The sequence below is a fragment of the Chionomys nivalis genome, chromosome 1, assembly GCF_950005125.1.
Source record: "Chionomys nivalis chromosome 1, mChiNiv1.1, whole genome shotgun sequence".
NCBI lineage: Eukaryota > Metazoa > Chordata > Mammalia > Rodentia > Cricetidae > Chionomys > Chionomys nivalis.
Window position 1 is genome coordinate 53,997,878 of NC_080086.1, and position 19,026 is coordinate 54,016,903.

At 41.1% G+C, this 19,026-nt stretch overlaps 1 protein-coding gene across 1 annotated transcript in view; it reads left to right on the top strand.

Moving 5' to 3' along the window:
• The window catches only part of Tafa4 (TAFA chemokine like family member 4), a 201,012-nt gene that overhangs the window by 158,814 nt on the left and 23,172 nt on the right, over positions 1-19,026 (top strand). The window contains exon 4 of the mRNA XM_057765606.1: positions 14,650-14,805. Coding sequence (XP_057621589.1) covers positions 14,650-14,805 — 156 coding nt within the window. The remainder of the gene's footprint in view (positions 1-14,649; positions 14,806-19,026) is intronic.

Below are 19,026 nucleotides of genomic sequence, written 5' to 3' on the forward strand. Positions count from 1 at the left end.
TCATGCTCACTTTCTTTAGTCTTCAGCTGTGGATGTGAGGTGACAGTTTTGGGGGAACTTAAATTCTTTTCTCAAGTCCTATCCCTGACACTCTGAGTCTTACAAGGATCTAGTCTCTCCCTGACTGATTGCCAGCATCTTCTATGGCTGTCTACCTCAAGATGAGCTATGAACCTGTTGTTGTATGTCTTTGTGGTAGATGAAGCAAGCACTCCACACTTCTACTCAATCATTTTGGATTTTAAAATTAACAAGGCGAACCCCATTATTTTATTCATCTCAAAATCTTCCCAAGTCCATGGTGACTTCAGTCAGTTTATGGGTGTAGTAATAACAGTACTTATGAACATTTTGTTGTTAAGCTCTGTCCTTCCTTCATGTCAGGTACCATTGTCAGCCTTTTATCCATGTCACCATGGATTCTCACATCAGCTCCCTGGCTTAGTATTTTTCAGAAAAGAAAAGCAAGGTGAAAAAAAATTGAAATCATTTGCTGAAAGCCTCATAGGAGCTAGGAGGTGACCAAGCAGTGAAACAGGAGCATGAGGGCATGGGAGTTCTGGGGACTTTACCCTGATGGAGGAAGGTCATTGGTTAATAAAGAAACTGCCTTGGCCTATTTGATAGGCCAGCCCTTGCCGGTTGTGGTGGCGTACACCGGAAGGATTTGCTGAAGGAGGCAGAGGCAGGAGGATCATGAGTTCGAGGCCAGCCTGGGCTACACATTTTTTATCAGCTGGGTGGTGGTGGTGCATGCCTTTAATCCCAGCACTTGGGAGGCAGAGGCAGGCGGATCTCTGTGAGTTCGAGACCAGCCTGATCTACAAGAGCTAGTTCCAGGACAGGCTCCAAAACCACAGAGAAACCCTGTCTTGAAAAAGCAAAAGAGAGAGAGAGAAAGAGAGAGAGAGAGAGAGAGAGATTTAAAAACAAAGAAAACTTCTAAATGATTTACAGTGTGTTAAAAATGTATGCAGGTTTGAAAAAAAGTTAAAGTTCTTAAAGTAAAGAAAGAAAGAGAGTAGTTGGGTGTGGTAGTACACACCTTTAATTCCAACACTTGGGAGGCAGAGGTAGATTGACCTCTGTGACTTCAAGGAATGGCAGTACATACCTTTAATCCCAATGCCTGGGAGACAGAGACAGAAGGATCTCTGAGAGTTCAAGGACAGTCTGGTCTTCAGAGTTATTCCAGGAGAAAGATATACAGAGTACCTGTCTCAAAAAATAAAAGAAAAAATAAATGAAATAGAGGTTAAAATAAAGCTGCACAAGATGGAAAATACACAGAGAATCTTGATACCATATGCTATTATACTCTCTTTGAATTGTTTAAATGCTGAGGAAGGAGCAACAGCTGCTAAAAGATATTTGTTTATAAATGCTGCTGAACTAATCCATGATAGATATTTTGAAAATACCTTGACTTCTAAATTTGGATCTAAGGATATCATGCTTTGGAAAAGAGATTCTTCTTTTGTTTTCACAGAGGATGAGACCCTGTGGATTGCTTCTATCTCAATATGGTATGATAGACCACGCCCTCCTGAAAGGTTGCTGTGAACACCCTCAAAAACTTACTTTGCTCAACTGCAGACTGAGATGAACCTAGCAGACAGGTTATGCCATGAAAGACCTAAATAACAGTGCCCCCTTTCAGCAGGAAGCAGTTTGGAGAGAAAAAACCGAGCCCATATTCCCAAATATTGTTTATAAATGTTCTTTTACATTTAAAGGGGGATATGATGTAGATATGAATAATTCGCATTGGTATGGATTTAAGGTCAATTTTTTTATATGTATATGTATTTAAGATATTGATTAAGGTATTGTGATTTTGTAGTTCATTTAAAAATATAATGTATATAGGTTGTTAATGGATAATCATCAATAATAGTCAAGCTTGTAGTCATGTTAGATTTTCTAGATGTACATACATATATTTCAGATAGGCATTCTTCATATCTTTCAAAGACAACAGAATATGGCATTTTAATGTTTTAATAACTTAGGACTTTTAATGACAATGAGACACATCTGCTCCTGGCAGCACCAATCTACTTCAAGAGGAAGATAGGCATCAAAGAGGCTCCTTATGGAGTTGGTTAGCCATTTGGGCAAGAAACTGCTCTTGCCAGGACTGATGCATGAACTGGACACAAACAACATGCAGAAAGAGGACTACTGAACTTGCCTAAAGGTGAGATGGTCTTTCGGGGTTCCTGACTCATGAAAGAGTCTGTGAGACATTCTGCAGGACACAGCAGAAAGTGACTGAACTGTCTTTGGAGTTTCCTGCTTGATGAAAATGTCTGCTGGATACTATGGGCCTGAAGGCTGAAGATGGATGCCCCAACGGTACAGAGGAACTTTGGGTGACTGTCCAGGCAGCGAGATGTCTCTGTCATTTCTAGAGTTTTGGAAGTTGCTTATTTCTTGTTTGCTTAGGTATTATTATATCCTTCTGGAGTCTTTGATGGAGTTAAAGAATAGATAGATAGTTACAGTTTTCCATTGTTATGATAAAAGATAAAATAGATATAAATATTGTAACTGTAAATATTGCTTGATAACTATTTTGTTATATGTAATTTTACTATGTCAAAGTGAAAGCCTTTCTTTTTTGTCTAAACAGAAAAAGGGGAAATGATGGAGGAAGGTCATTGGTTAATAAAGAAACTGCCTTGACCCATTTAATAGACCAGCCCTTGAGTGGGTGGAGTAGACAGAACAGAATGCTGAAAAGAAGGGAAGACATGATGAAGCTCCATCCCAAGATGGACGTAGGCTAGAATCTTCCCGGTAAGCCAAACCTCATGGTACTACACAGATTACTAGATATGGGTTAAAGCAAGATATGAGAATTAGCCAGTAAGAGGCTAGAGCTAATGGGCCAAGCAGTGTTTAAAAGAATACAGTTTCCATGTTATTATTTCGGGGCATAAGCTAGCCAGGTGGCTGGGAGCTAGGTGGCAGGAACGCAGCCCACAGCTCCTACTACATTACTCTCATAGTAGGTTCTAGTTGCTTCTGTGTGGTTAATGCCCTCTGCTGTACACATTTGTATTGGGAAGGCTTTCAGAATCCAATAAATCAAAATAGATATCTTTATATCATGTACTAGATTTATAACCCTTTGGCCGGCTACCATTTAGAAGTATGAGTTTACTGAGTATTTCCCTAACCATCTATTCTTTTTTTTTTTTTTTTTTCTTTTTGAGGTTGAAAGTATGGGACAGAGCACATGTGTTTCCCAAGTACAAGCCATGCTCTAATACAATTCGGTATTCTATATTGATATAAAGTCAATGGCAGACAGTAGCTGAACTACCAACAGTTTAGGACAAGGATCTTAACTCAGAATCAGTATTTCCCAGTGTACTGCATAGCATCTAAAAAGCCAATTTACCATGCAGAGGAACAAGTGTGAAAGATTTCTCAGGAACCTTAGTGATCCCAAGAGATTTGATTTGCTCAATTGTGTGTCTAGCGTGATACCTTTTAATAGGAAGCATTTTGTCTCTTTTCAGCCTGTAAAGTGATAATTGCTAAGTGACAGGTATCTGAGATTGCCTTAACAAAATGTCCTCGACTGCATGGCACAAAGAGTAGGAACTTACTTCATCACGGTTCTGCAGAACTAGAGTCATCGCGTCACTTTTATTGACAGCTTTTGACCTTGGATCTTGGACTTGTAACAGTTTGATTTCTAGTGAGGGCTCTGTTCTCACTTGTTGGCAGCCATCATTTTTTTCTGAAAGCTCATATGACCTTAAGTTTCTGTGAGCATAGAGTTCTCCAGTGGCTTATATGACAAGAACACAAGGATGCTGAGTTGGAACCTTACCCTTAGGGCCTCAACATTAACTGCATTCATTTTACAAAGTTCTTTAAGCATGGCCACATCAGGGTTTTTGACACATAGATTTTAGGGTCACACAGTTCACTGTATGTGGGTAGTGTAGGGCACTTGTCAGATGCAGGAAGACTCAGTACAAAGTTCACTTATGTGTATACAACCATCCCTGCCATGCATCCTAAGGTCTAGTGTTTTTTGATAAGCACTGAGAATCTAGTCATCTCATTAGCTTTATTATCTTTAGAAATAATCAGCTTTTCTCTCTCTCTCTCTCTTTCTCTCTCTCTCTCTCTCTCTCTCTCTCTCTCTCTCTCTCTCTTTTTGTTTCTCTGTAGCTTTGGAGTTTGCCCTGGAACTCACTTTGGAGACCAGGCTGGCCTTGAACTCACAGAGACTCATCTGTCTCTGCCTTCCAAGTGCTGGGATTAAAGGTGTGTGCCACCACTACCTGGCTAGTAATAAGTCTTTCAAGTGATGGCATTCTGGGCAAAATATAGTAGAAACAATAGACTTCTGCTTAAGAAAAATGATGGGAGTAAAGCCTTTAAAATTAGGTAGCATTTTGAATTATGAAAGAAGAAAAAAAATAACTTATTAAAAATAGTAAACTTTGGGAAATGCTTAGTTAACTTACAAAACTAAGGTGACAAACAGATGTATTATAGACACTCCCAGTTGGTAGTATCTCCATGCGCTATCCATTGAATTCCATTCTCCTTTCTTTTATAATACCATTTCTCAAATAGCCATGGCTGCACACAATTTTCCACTTCCTGCTTGCTCTCAAACCCATTCCAATCAAGACCTATCTCTGCTTTCTTGCCACTTCTCTCAAGGTCATCAGTGACCTCTACCTGGTAGTCTTTGTCTCTTTTGGATTCCCAAAAACTCTGACGTGATTACCCTTTCATCCTTACAGCCCTGTTCTTGGGGCTTTCTTCCTGTACACCATGCACTCGGCCTTGCTTCTCTTTCTAGGCAATGCTTCCTTTGAGTCTCTTAACATAGAAATGATTCTTTTATTTATTTACTAACTGTAATTTTCCCTTTGGAAATTATACCTAATTTCATGTTTTTCAACACCCCATATGAGTACATGTTTGTCTTAACGTCAGATCTTCCCTCTCCCCTGAGCTCCACACACAAATATCCAAAGGTATATTTGATTTTCCTCAGTAGTGTGTGTCTGTGTGTGTGTGCTTGTGTGTGTGCGTACGCACACATGTGCTTACACATGTATGTGAACTTAGGTAATTCTCAGCTCAAAATTTCAAGTGGTGGCCTACCACTCTTAGAGAAAAATGAGCCACAAGGCCCCATGTAATCTGCCCATCCCTCCTTCATTACTGTCCTCTAACTTCCCCTTCTCATGCAGCTTCTGTCACAAGGGAGAAGCTTTTCTCACTGCCTTGATTTCTCACATAACACTCTGGTGTTAACTTGTTATGCCCTTCCTAGTTTAAATTGGCTCTCTTCTGGTTTTTGCTTCTTTCATCATTAAAATATAAAAGGTCCACAGGAAGTTAACCTTTTTTTTTTTTGTAGTCTGCTTTGACGCTGTATTTTCATGTGCCTAGCACACAGGAAATTCTAAAAATTATTTATTAGGTAAATATAGCTAAAAAGATAAATGAATAAATGACAGTGACTGAAGTATCTCATGATATTCATTAGTTTAAGCCTATGTATCACTTACTACATAAGTAACTGCATATGATGAATGTGACTTTCGAGAGGCCCAATTATTACTTCTGGAGCTGGCCTGTGTAGCTGAGCTTTTCCAATTCTGTAAGTCCTCCCCTGTTTCTTTTCTTACATGAGATGTTATGCCTACTCCCACCATTTGTAAGGTATTTCCATTTGCTACTACCACATGAAATCACTTCCTTCTTTATTTCTCTGCCCTGGAGGGCTAGCAGAGAATCTGGAGGGACTGGGGAGATACTTGTCTCCCTAAGTATTGACCAGACGCAGCTAATGACTACTAGTCTTTGCTTCTGTGCTGTGATCTTTCTTTCCTTTCTTGAATAAACACTTCACTTTGGGATGGGGTTAGGGTAAACAATTTAAGACTAAGGAAGCTACATTGGAATGCTGGCCATGGTTTTGCAGCAAGCCCTGGTGAAGCACTGCTTGCTTCTGCTTTCATGTCCTGAATCTTGTATTCACTGTCTCTCTCCTCTGTTCTGCTTGCATGGAGAGAAATGTCAGCGACCAGGACTGCATCAAATCAGTATCTTCTGAGGAGATGGCTGGGCATGAGACTTCTCTTTGAGGGTATATTTTCTAGTGGTGGGCAGGAGGAAGAGGAGAAGGGATTCAACAGGAAAATATCCTGGGGAAACACTAGCATGAGGAAGCCTTCCCAGTCCATGGCCTCTCTCTGTCCTGACTTTCTAGTATGCTCCCCTAGAAGTTCTTCAGTTGTGCACATGGCTTTGTAGTCTAGCCATTTCACAACAGAAGAGCCTTTCTTGACTGGCACAAATGAATATTTTCCCTGTTTGAAATTTTTCTTAAAGGCATATTTAATAATAAAAAATCCTGATATGTATTTAAGCTATTTATTCTTCAGATAAAGTTAATCCACCCTCCATAGCAATCCTGAAGCAATCAATTTTTATTGCAAGGATTACTAAAACCCCTTTAATAGTGCTGTACACATTAACTATTCTGGAAAGTGAGAGAAAAGGCTTCTTGCAGTTTACAGCCTTGTCAATATTTTAAGTCTTCCTGTTTGAAAAGAAAATATGCAACCCTTGTGTGAACCTTCAGAGGTGTGGAAAAGAATGACTTAACAGTTTCAAGCATCCTCATTTCAATAAGACGTCTTACAGAGCATCAAGAGCCACCTATTCTACAGTCTGGCAGATCACTGTATATAGTACATAGGTGTGGGTGAAATGAAAAGCACTAAAATTCACTATATCTACCCATTCCTCTGCCCACACAGACAAAGCATGAAGGGAAACTATTTAGCAATTGACATGGTTCTGTGTGCAGGGTCAAGGGGGTGGGGCTTTACTTTCTTTTTGTCCAGTGTCCCTCTAGAAAAATCCTCACTTCTGAATTGGTTTTCTCTCCCCCTAACCCATGCTGAAACCCTTCAGTCCCCTAAGAGAAATTTTATGGACAGCCTGTCACTCATTATTACATTATTAACATTGGCTACAATTTTCAGGTGGGCTCCACCCATGAGAATATTCCCCTTTTATTAGGAGAGGAAACTTCACTCTGTGGGAAATGAGCTTGCTTGATAGAGTCTTCCTAGTGGGTTACATATCAGGCATTGGCCCTGTGCATTTTTAGAGGTAATAATTTACTACAAAAGACACTAGTTTGTATCAATCTTCATGCTTTTCTCCATATTACAACACCGTATATCACACAATTGTCTTACATCCATGGTGATGAGCTTTCTGTGGTAGCTCGACTTCCCCAGGGGCTGTTTAGATACTTGGCTCAGGATTGTTCCAGGTGATGAGCATTCTCTTGGACGAGGTTAGTGTTTAAGTTTGTAGTCTAACTAGTTTGTCTTTCCCATTGTGTACAGGCCTCAGCCAACCCACTAAAGGCCCAAATGGAATAAAATGGCTGATACTCTCCTCGGGGGAAAAATGACCTTTTCCTTACTGATTTACTTGTGAGCCTAGAAGTCTTTTTCTGCCCTTGGTCTTGAACTGAAGCATTGTGATGGAGGAAGGTCATTGGCTAATAAAGAAACTGCCTTGGCCCATTTGATTGGCCAGCCTTTAGGTGGGTGGAGTAAACAGGATAGAATGCTGGGAGGAAGAGGAAGTGAGCTCAGATGCAGGGCAGCTCCTCTGAGAGACAGACGCCATGCTCTCCTCTCCAGAGCAGACATGATGAAGCTCTGACCCAGGATGGACGTAGGCTAGAATCTTCCTGGTAAGCGCACCTTGGGGTGCTACATACATGAACAGAAATGGGCCAAGCAGTGTTTAAAAGAATAGAGTTTGTGTGTCGTTATTTTGGGGCATAAGCTAGCCAGGCAACCATGAGCCGGACTGTGGGAAGAGGCCCGCAGCTCCTACTACAGCATTGCTTCTGACTGAGTGTCCAGATGGTCAACTTCAGACAGTTTTCCCTTGTGTATGTCCTTTCTGTAATGGTCTGTCCTGTCCCTTTAAGAGACAAGCCCTGCCCATTCCCTCCCCTGTCTGCTGAGGCAAACAAATCTTCTATCCGCTTCCATCCTGAGAGTCTTTCAATTTTGTCTTTCTCTCTCGAAGAGGCAGCTTCTGCCTCTCTCCTTTATCCCTCTTCTCCCCTTCCCCCATTTCCCTTTTCCTTTTATAACCCACTGAATAAATACCCACTTTCTCTGCATGGCATGCCTAACAGGTCTCTCTCTCTCATCTGCTACGTGGCTCCCTGCCTGGGACCTGGCTGCTTTCATGGCCCATTGTCGTCTCATGCCCTCTGCCCACTGCCACCACTCGGGGACCTGTGGCATTTTATTTTTATTGTTACATTGGTGCTTGTGACTCAGCCAGGCTCTTCATGTTCCCTCCTACGTGCTGGTGGGCTGGCTGATGACACATGGAACCCTGGACTCAAAAACCAGGTTTCTTTCCAATGGCTCTGCATTCTATCTGCCTGAACGCCAAACTCTGTGCACACCAACAGCTTCGGTGGTGAGTTTCCCCCTTCCAGCCCCCAACCACAGCCTTCATGGCTACACTTAAGCCCTTTGCTAACATTCATCTCTGGTTGCTTTCTGTAGTTAAAAATATGACCGGACAACCCCAAGTTGGTTCTCCTGCATTAGCACTGCACATGCTGTGCAGTGCATTCAATTTGGGGCCCAGGGTCCCTCAGATTTTTCTCTCTTTTTTCTTCTTTTCTTTTCTCTCTTTTCTTTTGGACCACTCAGAAGTGGTTCCTGCCATGAGAGACCACTCGGAGCAGCCTCAAGCCTCTCTGGCTTCTGAGTTACCCTGAATGGAGCTGGTCAGGCTTTAACACCCCACCTAAAGAGAAAAGATGCTCTTCTCTAGGCCCTGTTGGGTTTTTCACAGGTTTTCACATTTTCAGCTATGGTATAAACCATAAACTATGCTCTGCTTGTGTCCCACCAGCTCTGCTTTTACTCATACTGTTCCTGCTTCTGTTCCTGACAAGATTGGTTAGATCCATGAGGCAGCTGTTTTCAGTTCCAGCCTTTGCTCCTTGCTGTAGCTTGAGGCATGGTGGCTTAGCAACAGAGGGGATCATGACTCTAGGTCTCTCTTGTTATTATGTTTAAATCTCCCCCGGCTAAAAATAAGTGGTTTCTCTATACAACATGTGACTGCTGCCATTTTGACTGAGGTCAGGTGACCTTACCACCATCTTAACTGAGGTCAGATGACTTCACCACCATCTTAACTGAAAGTCAGGTCAGGTGATTAAGTCCCAACATCTTTACAAAAGTATAACCTGCCTGGTCCCTTGGTTTACTTATGTTTTTGTCTTGGAATTCCTCTTACCAACTTTGTTGCATGTGTGTTTTGTGCAGTGGCATGCCTTTGGTAGGGCCCATCAAAGCATCCACTTCACCCAATTCCTGTTCACTGTGTGTTTGTGTAGATACATGTAACTTAAATACAACTATGTTTACTGTTAAATGTTATAATTTTCTGTTCATTGTATCTCATTCCAGACTACAAAATAATAAGTCTCATGTTTTAAATTGCTATCTACTTTTAAGTCTCTTACAAAACTACAGTATATTTAATCCAACCCTGACTTAAAACATATTAATCTGTTCTCTACTATTGTCAGTTCTGCCATTAACCTTCTATTGTAAGCAGTTTTTAAATTCTTTCTGTCTTTTTATGAATGTAAATATTACCTGTTAAGTTGAGAGCCAGTACAGTCAAGCTTGGACTCTCCAGACCAATTTTATAACTTATCTATACCAAGTAAACAGTCCTTAACTGCTCAGAGATCTGGGGAATATGGCATTTAAATATTTAATTATCAAAAGACTTTTTATAACAAAAAGATACTGGTTGGCTCCTAGCAGTAGCACTCTACTTCCTCTAAAGAAGAGAGAAGACAGATGGGCACAGAGCAATGTCCATCCACAATTCATTTCAACTGCCAAGCACTGACCACTGGGCAAAACTGCCTTTCATCTAAACTGAAGATTTCCAGACAGTGAACAGAATCATTGGAATCGACAACCTAGCTGCTCAGGTTAAGTAGGCTTGTCTTCCTACAGATTTCTTAGCCCACAGGATCTTTTGGAGCCTGGTAGGCCCTACACTAAACATCAAAAGAAAAACATGACCCTCAGCGACCATGGAGGATCTGAGGAGTAGCTCTAGGTGCCAACCAAGTAAGTTCTCTGTTGTTTTTTTAATCAATAACTCAAGTAAAATTTTATCCTTCTCAAAGATTTCTTATGCTGTTTGACAGCTGGGAGGTTTTGTTGGTTTAAAAGGACAACCCCACCAATCAAATTTTTATAAAATACAAATACAAGTTATAAAGGTGTGAGGACAAGTGCACGCTATCAAATTTCTCTCTCATGCTGCCTTTCATAGTCTTAAAGATACTTTTCATTATGCAAAAATATCTGTCATAGTCATCCTGATATAAATATGCTACTGTTTATACAATGTATATTTCTAAAACTTATGTTTTCAAAAACCCAAAGAATTCTTATGAGTTCCAGGGAACTGAATTGAAGGATCCACTTTAAACAGGTCAGATACACCCTTCTCAATTCCCTGATTCTAAATTTTTTTTCCCCTAAACTTAACTTTGTTCTCTGTTTTGGCAAACAGGTATAAGAGACACCAGACATTTCCATACCACAAACACCAGACAGGAGCAAAGAAACTAGCTACTTCAAGATATGACCAGCACCCAGCTTTCTCAGGTTCTCTCCCAAGATAATGCCCACAAATAAGCAGGAAGCAGTCTTGAGAATCCACTGCCCCAATTCCTTTAACCTGTTGTACCTAACCTCCCACGTTTTTATTATAAAAAAGAGATGGGAATATAATGGTCTGTCCTGTCCCTTTAAGAGACAAGCCCTGCCCACTCCCTCCCCCATCTGCTGAGGCAACCAGGTCTTCCTTCTGCTTCTAGACTGCAAGTCTTTCCTTTTCATCTCTCTGTCCAGAAAATGCAGCTTTTGTCTCTCTCCCTTCTCCCCACTTCTCCCCTTCTCCCTCCTCTCTCTCTCTCTGTTTCTGTCTCTCTCTCTGCTTATCTCCCTTCTCCCCTTTCCTGCTTTCCCTTTCCCCTCCATAACCCACTAAATAAATACCCACTTTCTCTGCATGGTGGGCCTAATAGGTCTCTCTCTCTCACCTTGCCCAATGTAGTGTGCTAACATGAGGAGAGCAAACAACTGTAATTAGTGATTTTGCATGCAGTGCATGTTGTGAGCAGTTCTCATGTTGACCCTTGCTCTGGAGTGTTTATCTTCTATACTGGGAGACTGCAGAGGAATGAAACAGTTTTTTTTTTTTTAACCACAGATTAAGGTCCAGTATCGCCAGTACACACATTCCCAGAAACCATGTGTATCTAGAGCCATAAAAACACTATCATTGAGAATGAAAGTAAGTTTCAGCAAGATGCTGACATGTGCTGTGTGAATGGTTGTGGCAGAAACACCATTTTCTCTCATTCTACACAGATTGTAAAGAGGTGAGATTCAAATGCAAGACCTTCAGGTGAAACAATTTTTGTATATTTTGTTAAGAAGTAAAACTGGGCTAAAAATAATTCCTATCTCACAGCATTTTTATTAGCTCACACAGGATATTTGTGAAATGCTCCCAACAGTACCTGCCACATTTAATCAAGTCTGAGATGTTATCACTTCTCTGACATACCACAGTGTGGGTACTCCTAAGGATTTTAAGCAGTATCAATGTTGTACTATTTTCTCTTAGGTTAGAAGACGAAAAAATAAGTCTTTAAACCAAGGAAGTACAATGGATTGGTTCATATAAGTAAAGGCAATCTAGAGTCAGGCAAAATGATCATTCAGGGAGGCCTGAAACAATTCTAAGTTTGAATAGAAAATAATCCACTTGTGTTTGTGCATAGTAATCCAAACAGCAACAGAGCACCAAGCCAACCATATTATTAGTGGAGGTCCAAATTACTTGTTAACTTTTCTAAGAAGTTATTAAAGCATATTTCTTTCATTTTTTAAATGAAGCATAGAGCTGCCTTCATTATGGCTCTCTGGGATCATTTAATAATCTAGTAGGACTTTCTGCTTGTTGCGGCTGGAATGCTGATGCCCTTGTCCAGTGTATCTGTTGAATCCCTAACCTTGAGTGTGGTTGCATTTGGAGGTAGGGCTATAATATCTTCAATTTCATTTGCATTTTTATGTTGCAGAGAAAATGGCTATCTTTAGTTCTGTGTGGTATACCGTAGTCACACAGATCAGCTCTGGTGTCTTCTTGGGAGGGGTCACTAGAACGGCTTTGCTTGCAAGCTCATGTATGGATCTTGGCAATGGAATTTAGGAGCTCATACCACAGTCATCCCCAAGTAAGGGATGTGATCACCAGGGATGGAAGTTTCCTGAACTTTGACCTGTCCAGGCACTGTTTCTGCTGCATATTCTTGGTTATAAAGACAACATGGTATCCATTGTACTCCAGTGACTATGGACTGTGAAAGTCATGTTTGTTAACTGCTCGTAATAGAACAGCATAGGAGGGGGTATTATGAACTTGTGACACTTGACTAGTACTTGATGATGTCTGTGTAAATGCAGGCCATGGATGTGTATATATGTACACCAACAGAGTCCAAATCACTCAATCAGAGTAGTGACTAAGTCTATGTATGAAGGACATAGTTTCTACATCTGACTATTTCCTAAGAGTCATCAAGGCTAGAGGAATGAGGAGAGCTGTGAAAATATGGGATATGCTTAGAATTTTCTTGTGGGCCAGAAGCTTAGTAAATTGTTTAAGAAAATAAGATCCGCCGGGCTGTGGTGGCACACGCCTTTAATCCCAGCACTTGGGAGGCAGAGGCAGGTGAATCTCTGTGAGTTTGAGACCAGCCTGGTCTACAAGAGCTAGTTCCAGGACAGGCTCCAAAACCACAGAGAAACCCTGTCTCAAAAAAACCAAAAAACAAAACAAAAAAGAAAACAAAAACAAAAACAAAAAAAGAAAAGAAAAGAAGATCCATGTCAAAATAATACAGCAGTTGTGTGAAGGTTGTCCTCCTGTGCAGATCTGAGACAATTTGAATACTAATAGAGAATCATTCTTATAACCATCAAATTAATATTGATTCAGGTATAAATTATCAATGGGTTCTAAAATCAGAGGATTGGAGACTGACAAATAAATGTATATAGTTTCAATGCTTCTCTTCTCAAAATGTATATTAAATTAATATATAAATAATAATATATAGAATAATAATATAGAAATGAGAGAAAATAGAATTTCACAACAAAGAAACCTGACAGATACCTGATGATTAAGGCTAACATTGTAAGAATGGGATAATAGGGCATCATGTGTCCTCTGGTGTGAGGAGAACATGGAGTCGCTGTCAGGGTACTCGGCTAAAAGCGAATGACTTGAGTCTAAGAAGAAGGCTTATTAAAAAAAATCAAAGAGGAAAAATGTGTAAAGTGACTGTCATGTGTTCTTTAAGAATGCCAGGTCAAGGAAGATTTGTCAGTTTGAGGAATAGATTCTGATTAAAGGAAGCTAATGGCATGTAGCAGCTGGATGTGAGGTGTGCTACTTTAGTAGCGTCTGGGCAGGGGAGATGAGAACATTGTTGGGACAGCCTGCGTGTATAGATATTGCTCAACAGCGCACACCAGAAAATGTTCTGACTAATTGTATGAAGAGTCACTTTTAGAAGACATTCACTGATGTCCTGAAGCCTGTAACTGTGCATGTCTAGCAGGTGAGACAGATCATGAATGATACATCAGGTGTGGTCGCAAGCAAACTGGTAAATCTGAGTTAACTGTTATTTCCTATTGCTGCTCTAACAAGTTGTCATCAAGGCAGTCCTCATCCCAGAAGAGGAGAAGTCTGGGTTTGTCTGATTGTCCCTTAGACTCTTGCGTCTGAGATGTCAATAGTCATGATATCAACAGAGCTGCAGTCCTTTACGGATGCCGTGGAGATGAATCAACTTCAGCCTCATTGGGGCTATTTGAGGAAGTCATGTCTAATGAGACAGAAGTCTCAAGTTCATCCACACATGGCTTCCTCCATCTGCAAGCTTACAACAGTTCTTAAGCCCCTGCATGCTTTTAGTCTTTCCACTTTTAAGGGCTGAAGGGATTATATTGTGTCTATCTGGATAATCCGGCATCTGCTTCTTTAAAATCAACCAATCAGCAGTCTTAATTATTTCAACACCATCTCTCAGGCCATGTCATGAATGAAAAATAACCACAAGAGTTCTGGAGTATTCTGCATCTTTCTTATTAATTTTTTTTTTTTTTTTTTTTTTTTGGTTTTTCGAGACAGGGTTCCTCTGTGGTTTTGGAGCCTGTCCTGGAACTAGCTCTTGTAGACCAGGCTGGTCTCGAACTCACAAAGATCCGCCTGCCTCTGCCTCCCGAGTGCTGGGATTAAAGGCGTGCGCCACCACCGCCCGGCTTTCTTATTAATTTTATGTTAATTTGAGATGTCATCAAATGGAAATACTACCAAGACACATAGCATAGCTAGTGGGAACAGGTAGTCAAAACATCTCTAAGTTCTTACTGATCTTGTCCCACTCTAAGAGCTGGTCTCTGTTCTCTCATTACTTCCCAGGCCACCACGTCATCAAGCAGGGTACCTGTGAGGTAGTCGCTGTGCACCGCTGCTGCAATAAGAACCGCATAGAGGAACGCTCTCAAACTGTCAAATGTTCCTGTTTCCCAGGCCAGGTGGCCGGCACAACTCGAGCGCAGCCTTCTTGTGTTGAAGGTAAGGGCCTTTCTGGCCAGTCTCTCTAGGACTTCAAAAGGACTGAAAATCAATCTGTAGAAATCCATGGTGCTTTGAGGGAAGCATCTGTCCAAAAGTTAACAGAAATCTGAGCTTCAAGAATCTCTTGATGAATAAGGCAAGCCTTTAATAATCTTTCTCAAGAGGACTCTGTCTCTCTGTCTCTGTCTCTCTGTCTCTCTGTCTCTCTGTCTCTCTCTCTCTCTCTCTCTCTCTCTCTGTGTGTGTGTGTGTGCTTCATTATGGGATAGTTGGGAAGGCATGCTTTAAAGCTACTTTGCTTTGCTCACCTATCTCCAAATGCCACTTAGACCAAGAACTTCTTTCTTCCGTCTCCCTTTGTATATATGTCCCCTACTGTTTTCATGGAACTCATTCTGGGATTCTCTATAAATACCCAAATGGCTCAAGAGCATCATTTAAAAGCGATGGATGGTGTTTACCACCTGTGTTCATCCTCTTGTATAATTGCAGTCATCTAACCTATAATGTCTAAAACAATGTAAATGCTATCTGTGATCACTTAAGCCTGAAGATGTTTGATCAATGTACATGGAGAGGTGACTATACTTAGAACTGGTAGTGTGGCCTTTTACTTCCTGCTTAGTGGTGCACAGCAATGTCCACCTTGTTACTAATATCCTTTCATCATGTCTAGTTTTTCATGTCTTAAATTTTATTTTTTAAAAAATTTTATGTGTGTGAATGTTTTGCTGGCATGTATGCATGTGCACTATGTGCATGCAGTGGCAGTGGAGGCCAGAAGAGGGCGTCAGAGCTCCCACAATTGCAGCTTTATGTGGGTGATGGGAACTGAACCTGGGTCCTCTGCAAGATCAGCAAGTGCTTTTAACCATGTAGCCACCTTTGCAGGACCTACTTTATTGTGTTAACACACATTTATAAAACATCACTGGAGCAATTTTCCTGATAAAAGTTTGGGATTATGCATTATTCATTGATAGTCTCCAAGTCCCCTAGCAGAGTATTATACCAATAGCTTGTGTGTGAGAAAGAATATATATAAAATAAATGACCAGGCCTGGGATTGATTCTGAGTCCCATGGCTCTTATAGCAAACACCTTGTTGGAAACACATTTCTGTCCTCACGAGAAGACAACTTGATCTACAGTTGTCTGGAGGCTTCATGAATCTGGCCATCACAAGCTCAGGAGTCTTTGAGATACCTGTTGGAAGGTCAGCAGCAAAGACACAAACAACCAGATTCTCAATGCTGCATCTTATTGCACAGTCAGTGATAATGACTCCACTCCCCCAAACACAGAGCCATGCCCACATTTGTGCACTGGGTGGTTACAGTTTTACAATGGACCTCTCAACTACCTTTCAAGGGGAAAGTGCAAAGGGAAACTTTTCTCTCTGTTGTTCCTATCAGAAGCCTTGGACTTGATTGTCTTGCTGCATTCAGACTTTATAAGGATAACATGGAGCATACCCCATCTGTCTTAGTTAGGAGACACCATGACCATGGTGGCTCTTATAAAGGAAAACATCAGTGGCACACTTCCTCCAACAAGACAATATCTAAGCCAACAAAGCCAAACCTCCTGCTAATGCCACTCCCTATTAGTTTATGGGGTCTAATAACATTCAAACTACCATACCATCTATTACCTAACAGATACACTTTAATATACATGTGAAAACCATAGACAGTACAATTTCTGCAGTGAAATACGTGAATCTTCATGTAATATGGCATATGTCAAGGTGAATAACCTTATGTTAAGGCAAGGAGCTTTCACTATCATCTCCAGAAACCTTTGCCTCTTCAGAACTCTGTAAATTATTGACAAAGGATTACAGACCTGTAAAAGGGCTAAGGAGCTTTAACATTTAAAAAACAAAACAACCTGACACTTCGGAGTAGACATTTAACACGGACACTCAGTAACTGCCCTTTGCGTGTCTGGGGAGTGCGCCACCAGTGGAACATTTATATCAACCCTCCTCAAACCCCAAGACTCAGCGACATTGCGAAAGAGGTGAAGGAAGATTGTAAGAGCCAGTGGTCAGGGAGGACAGGAGTCAAAGAATGTCCTCTGGATATGACAGGACCACTGCACTCAAACCCATAAGATCAAGTCAGTCGGCATTCTGGCATGGACTCAGGAGGGACTCAGGAACCCCCACCTCTACCTGAGAAGGAACATTTAACAGTTGATTGATATGGGCTGTCCCCCGTGTGCTGTGAATGTGTTTTATTACCATTGGTTAATATGGAAGCTGCATTGGTCTATGGCAGGGCAGAATATAGCTAGGTAGGAAATCCAAGGAGAAATAGAGGGAGAAAGAAGGAGGAGTCAGGAGAGATGCCAGCAGTCACCGAAGGCATAAGATGACAGAGCATTACTGGTAAGCCACAGGGCATGTTACAATATGCAGATTATTAGAAATGGGTTAATTTTTATGTAGAGCTAGCTAGTAAGAAGCCTGAGACATTGGTCAAACAGTTTGTAATTAATACTAAGCCTCTGAGTGGTTATTTGTGAACTGGCAGGTGGGAGAGAAACCTCCAGTCACATTTGATGGCTTCTTGGGGTGGGAGCATCAGTGTTTGTAAGAAGAGTGTCCCTGGTTTACCATGTTCCAGCGGATGACCTCAAAACGGTGACTGTATGGGTAATACAATCAGAAACTAGTGAACTTTAAAAAACAGCAACAAGAGTATAAACAGTAGGGAGAGGTAAGAAGGTTGGCGTGGACCCAGAATGAGTGCAGGCGAGGAGTATTAGTGAATAAGATCAATATGACATTTTCAAAGCATGAACAAAAATATTAAAAATGATACTTAAACTCCCTAAGTTACTCTATCCTCAGCTAGGATCACAGGGACTATCAATTTTTTCCATCTACTATTGCAAGTCCTGTGTTCTGTCTCCTTCTGTCTCTTACATCAGCTCACTTTCCCCATCCCCACACCTGCTAACTCCTTACCTCCAGAGGCCAACGTACATTTTGCTCTCATGAGTCCTCGCCTTCGAGTTTCCACCCCACATTTAGAATGATCTGTAAAAACAGACTGGACCTGTTACTCTTGTGCTAAAACACACCGAGGCAACAAGTCTGTAAGATGAGCTTCAGATTCTGTTCCACGCTGAAGAACATTTCCAAGCTCTTACTGCATCTCCATTTACACTCTCAATTCCTTTGCCTCGGCCACCCCAGAGCATGTTGCTTTCCACCCACCTCTGCTCCAGGACATACATGTGGCTTACTGAATGCCTCTGTACTTTCAAATCCCCTGTATCGTTTGTTTCTTTCCATACCATTTTTTTCTGCAAAACCCTGCTGTGTGCATACCCTGCTGTGTGCACTCCCTGCTGTGTGCACACCCTGCTGTGTGTACTCCCTGCTGTGTGCACACCCTCCTGATAGTCTGCCAGCACTCTTTTTACCTTCCAGCACAGGCTGGTCGTGGACTAGTTTTAGCCTGACAGAGAACTGACTCATCCTAACTAATCGTTGAAGGTAACAGCTACCTTTTTCTCTGTGGGCTTGAAACCTCTTCTAAGGAAGTGATGAATCATAATGTGGACTATTTTTATATCCTGTCTAGCCTAGCATCTTCGGAGAAAAAGTTTTACATGTAGTATTTTGCAGTAGTCAGCACTTGCAGTGGAACTCGCAAACTACTGACATGATGATGATTTCTGTTGCCACCTTCATCTTAGTTAAAAAAAATACATGAACACCTCAAGTCTCCCCCACAAAGAAAGAATGTGAATACTCTAGATCTCTCCCCACCTGTAAAAATAATAAAAATACCCAAACCCCATCTTTGTCTTTTACCCTGGGAATAGCTATAATATTTAGTATATTTTTGGTGTATCTATACTTTTAGAGATAGGGTCTAGATTGTAATTATCAATGTATGTTTTGTATGACTTCTTATGTCCACCTAATTTCTTCTATCAGTATTGGATCGTAGGTATATGTATTGATCTGACTTGGTTTTTTTTTTTTTTTTTTTTGAATCAACCCCACAGAATTCTATTGAAGGGATTGACTGTAACTAAGCTATTTCTCTATAGATGGGTATTTTGGCTGTGTCTATGGTAAATCCAACACATTCACGGACCAGCTACAAGACTGATCTTTCAAGCATTTAGGATCAGTAAGTGATGACTGACAATATTTATTTGGTACTTGATGACCCTCTATGCAGTTCTGTTGGG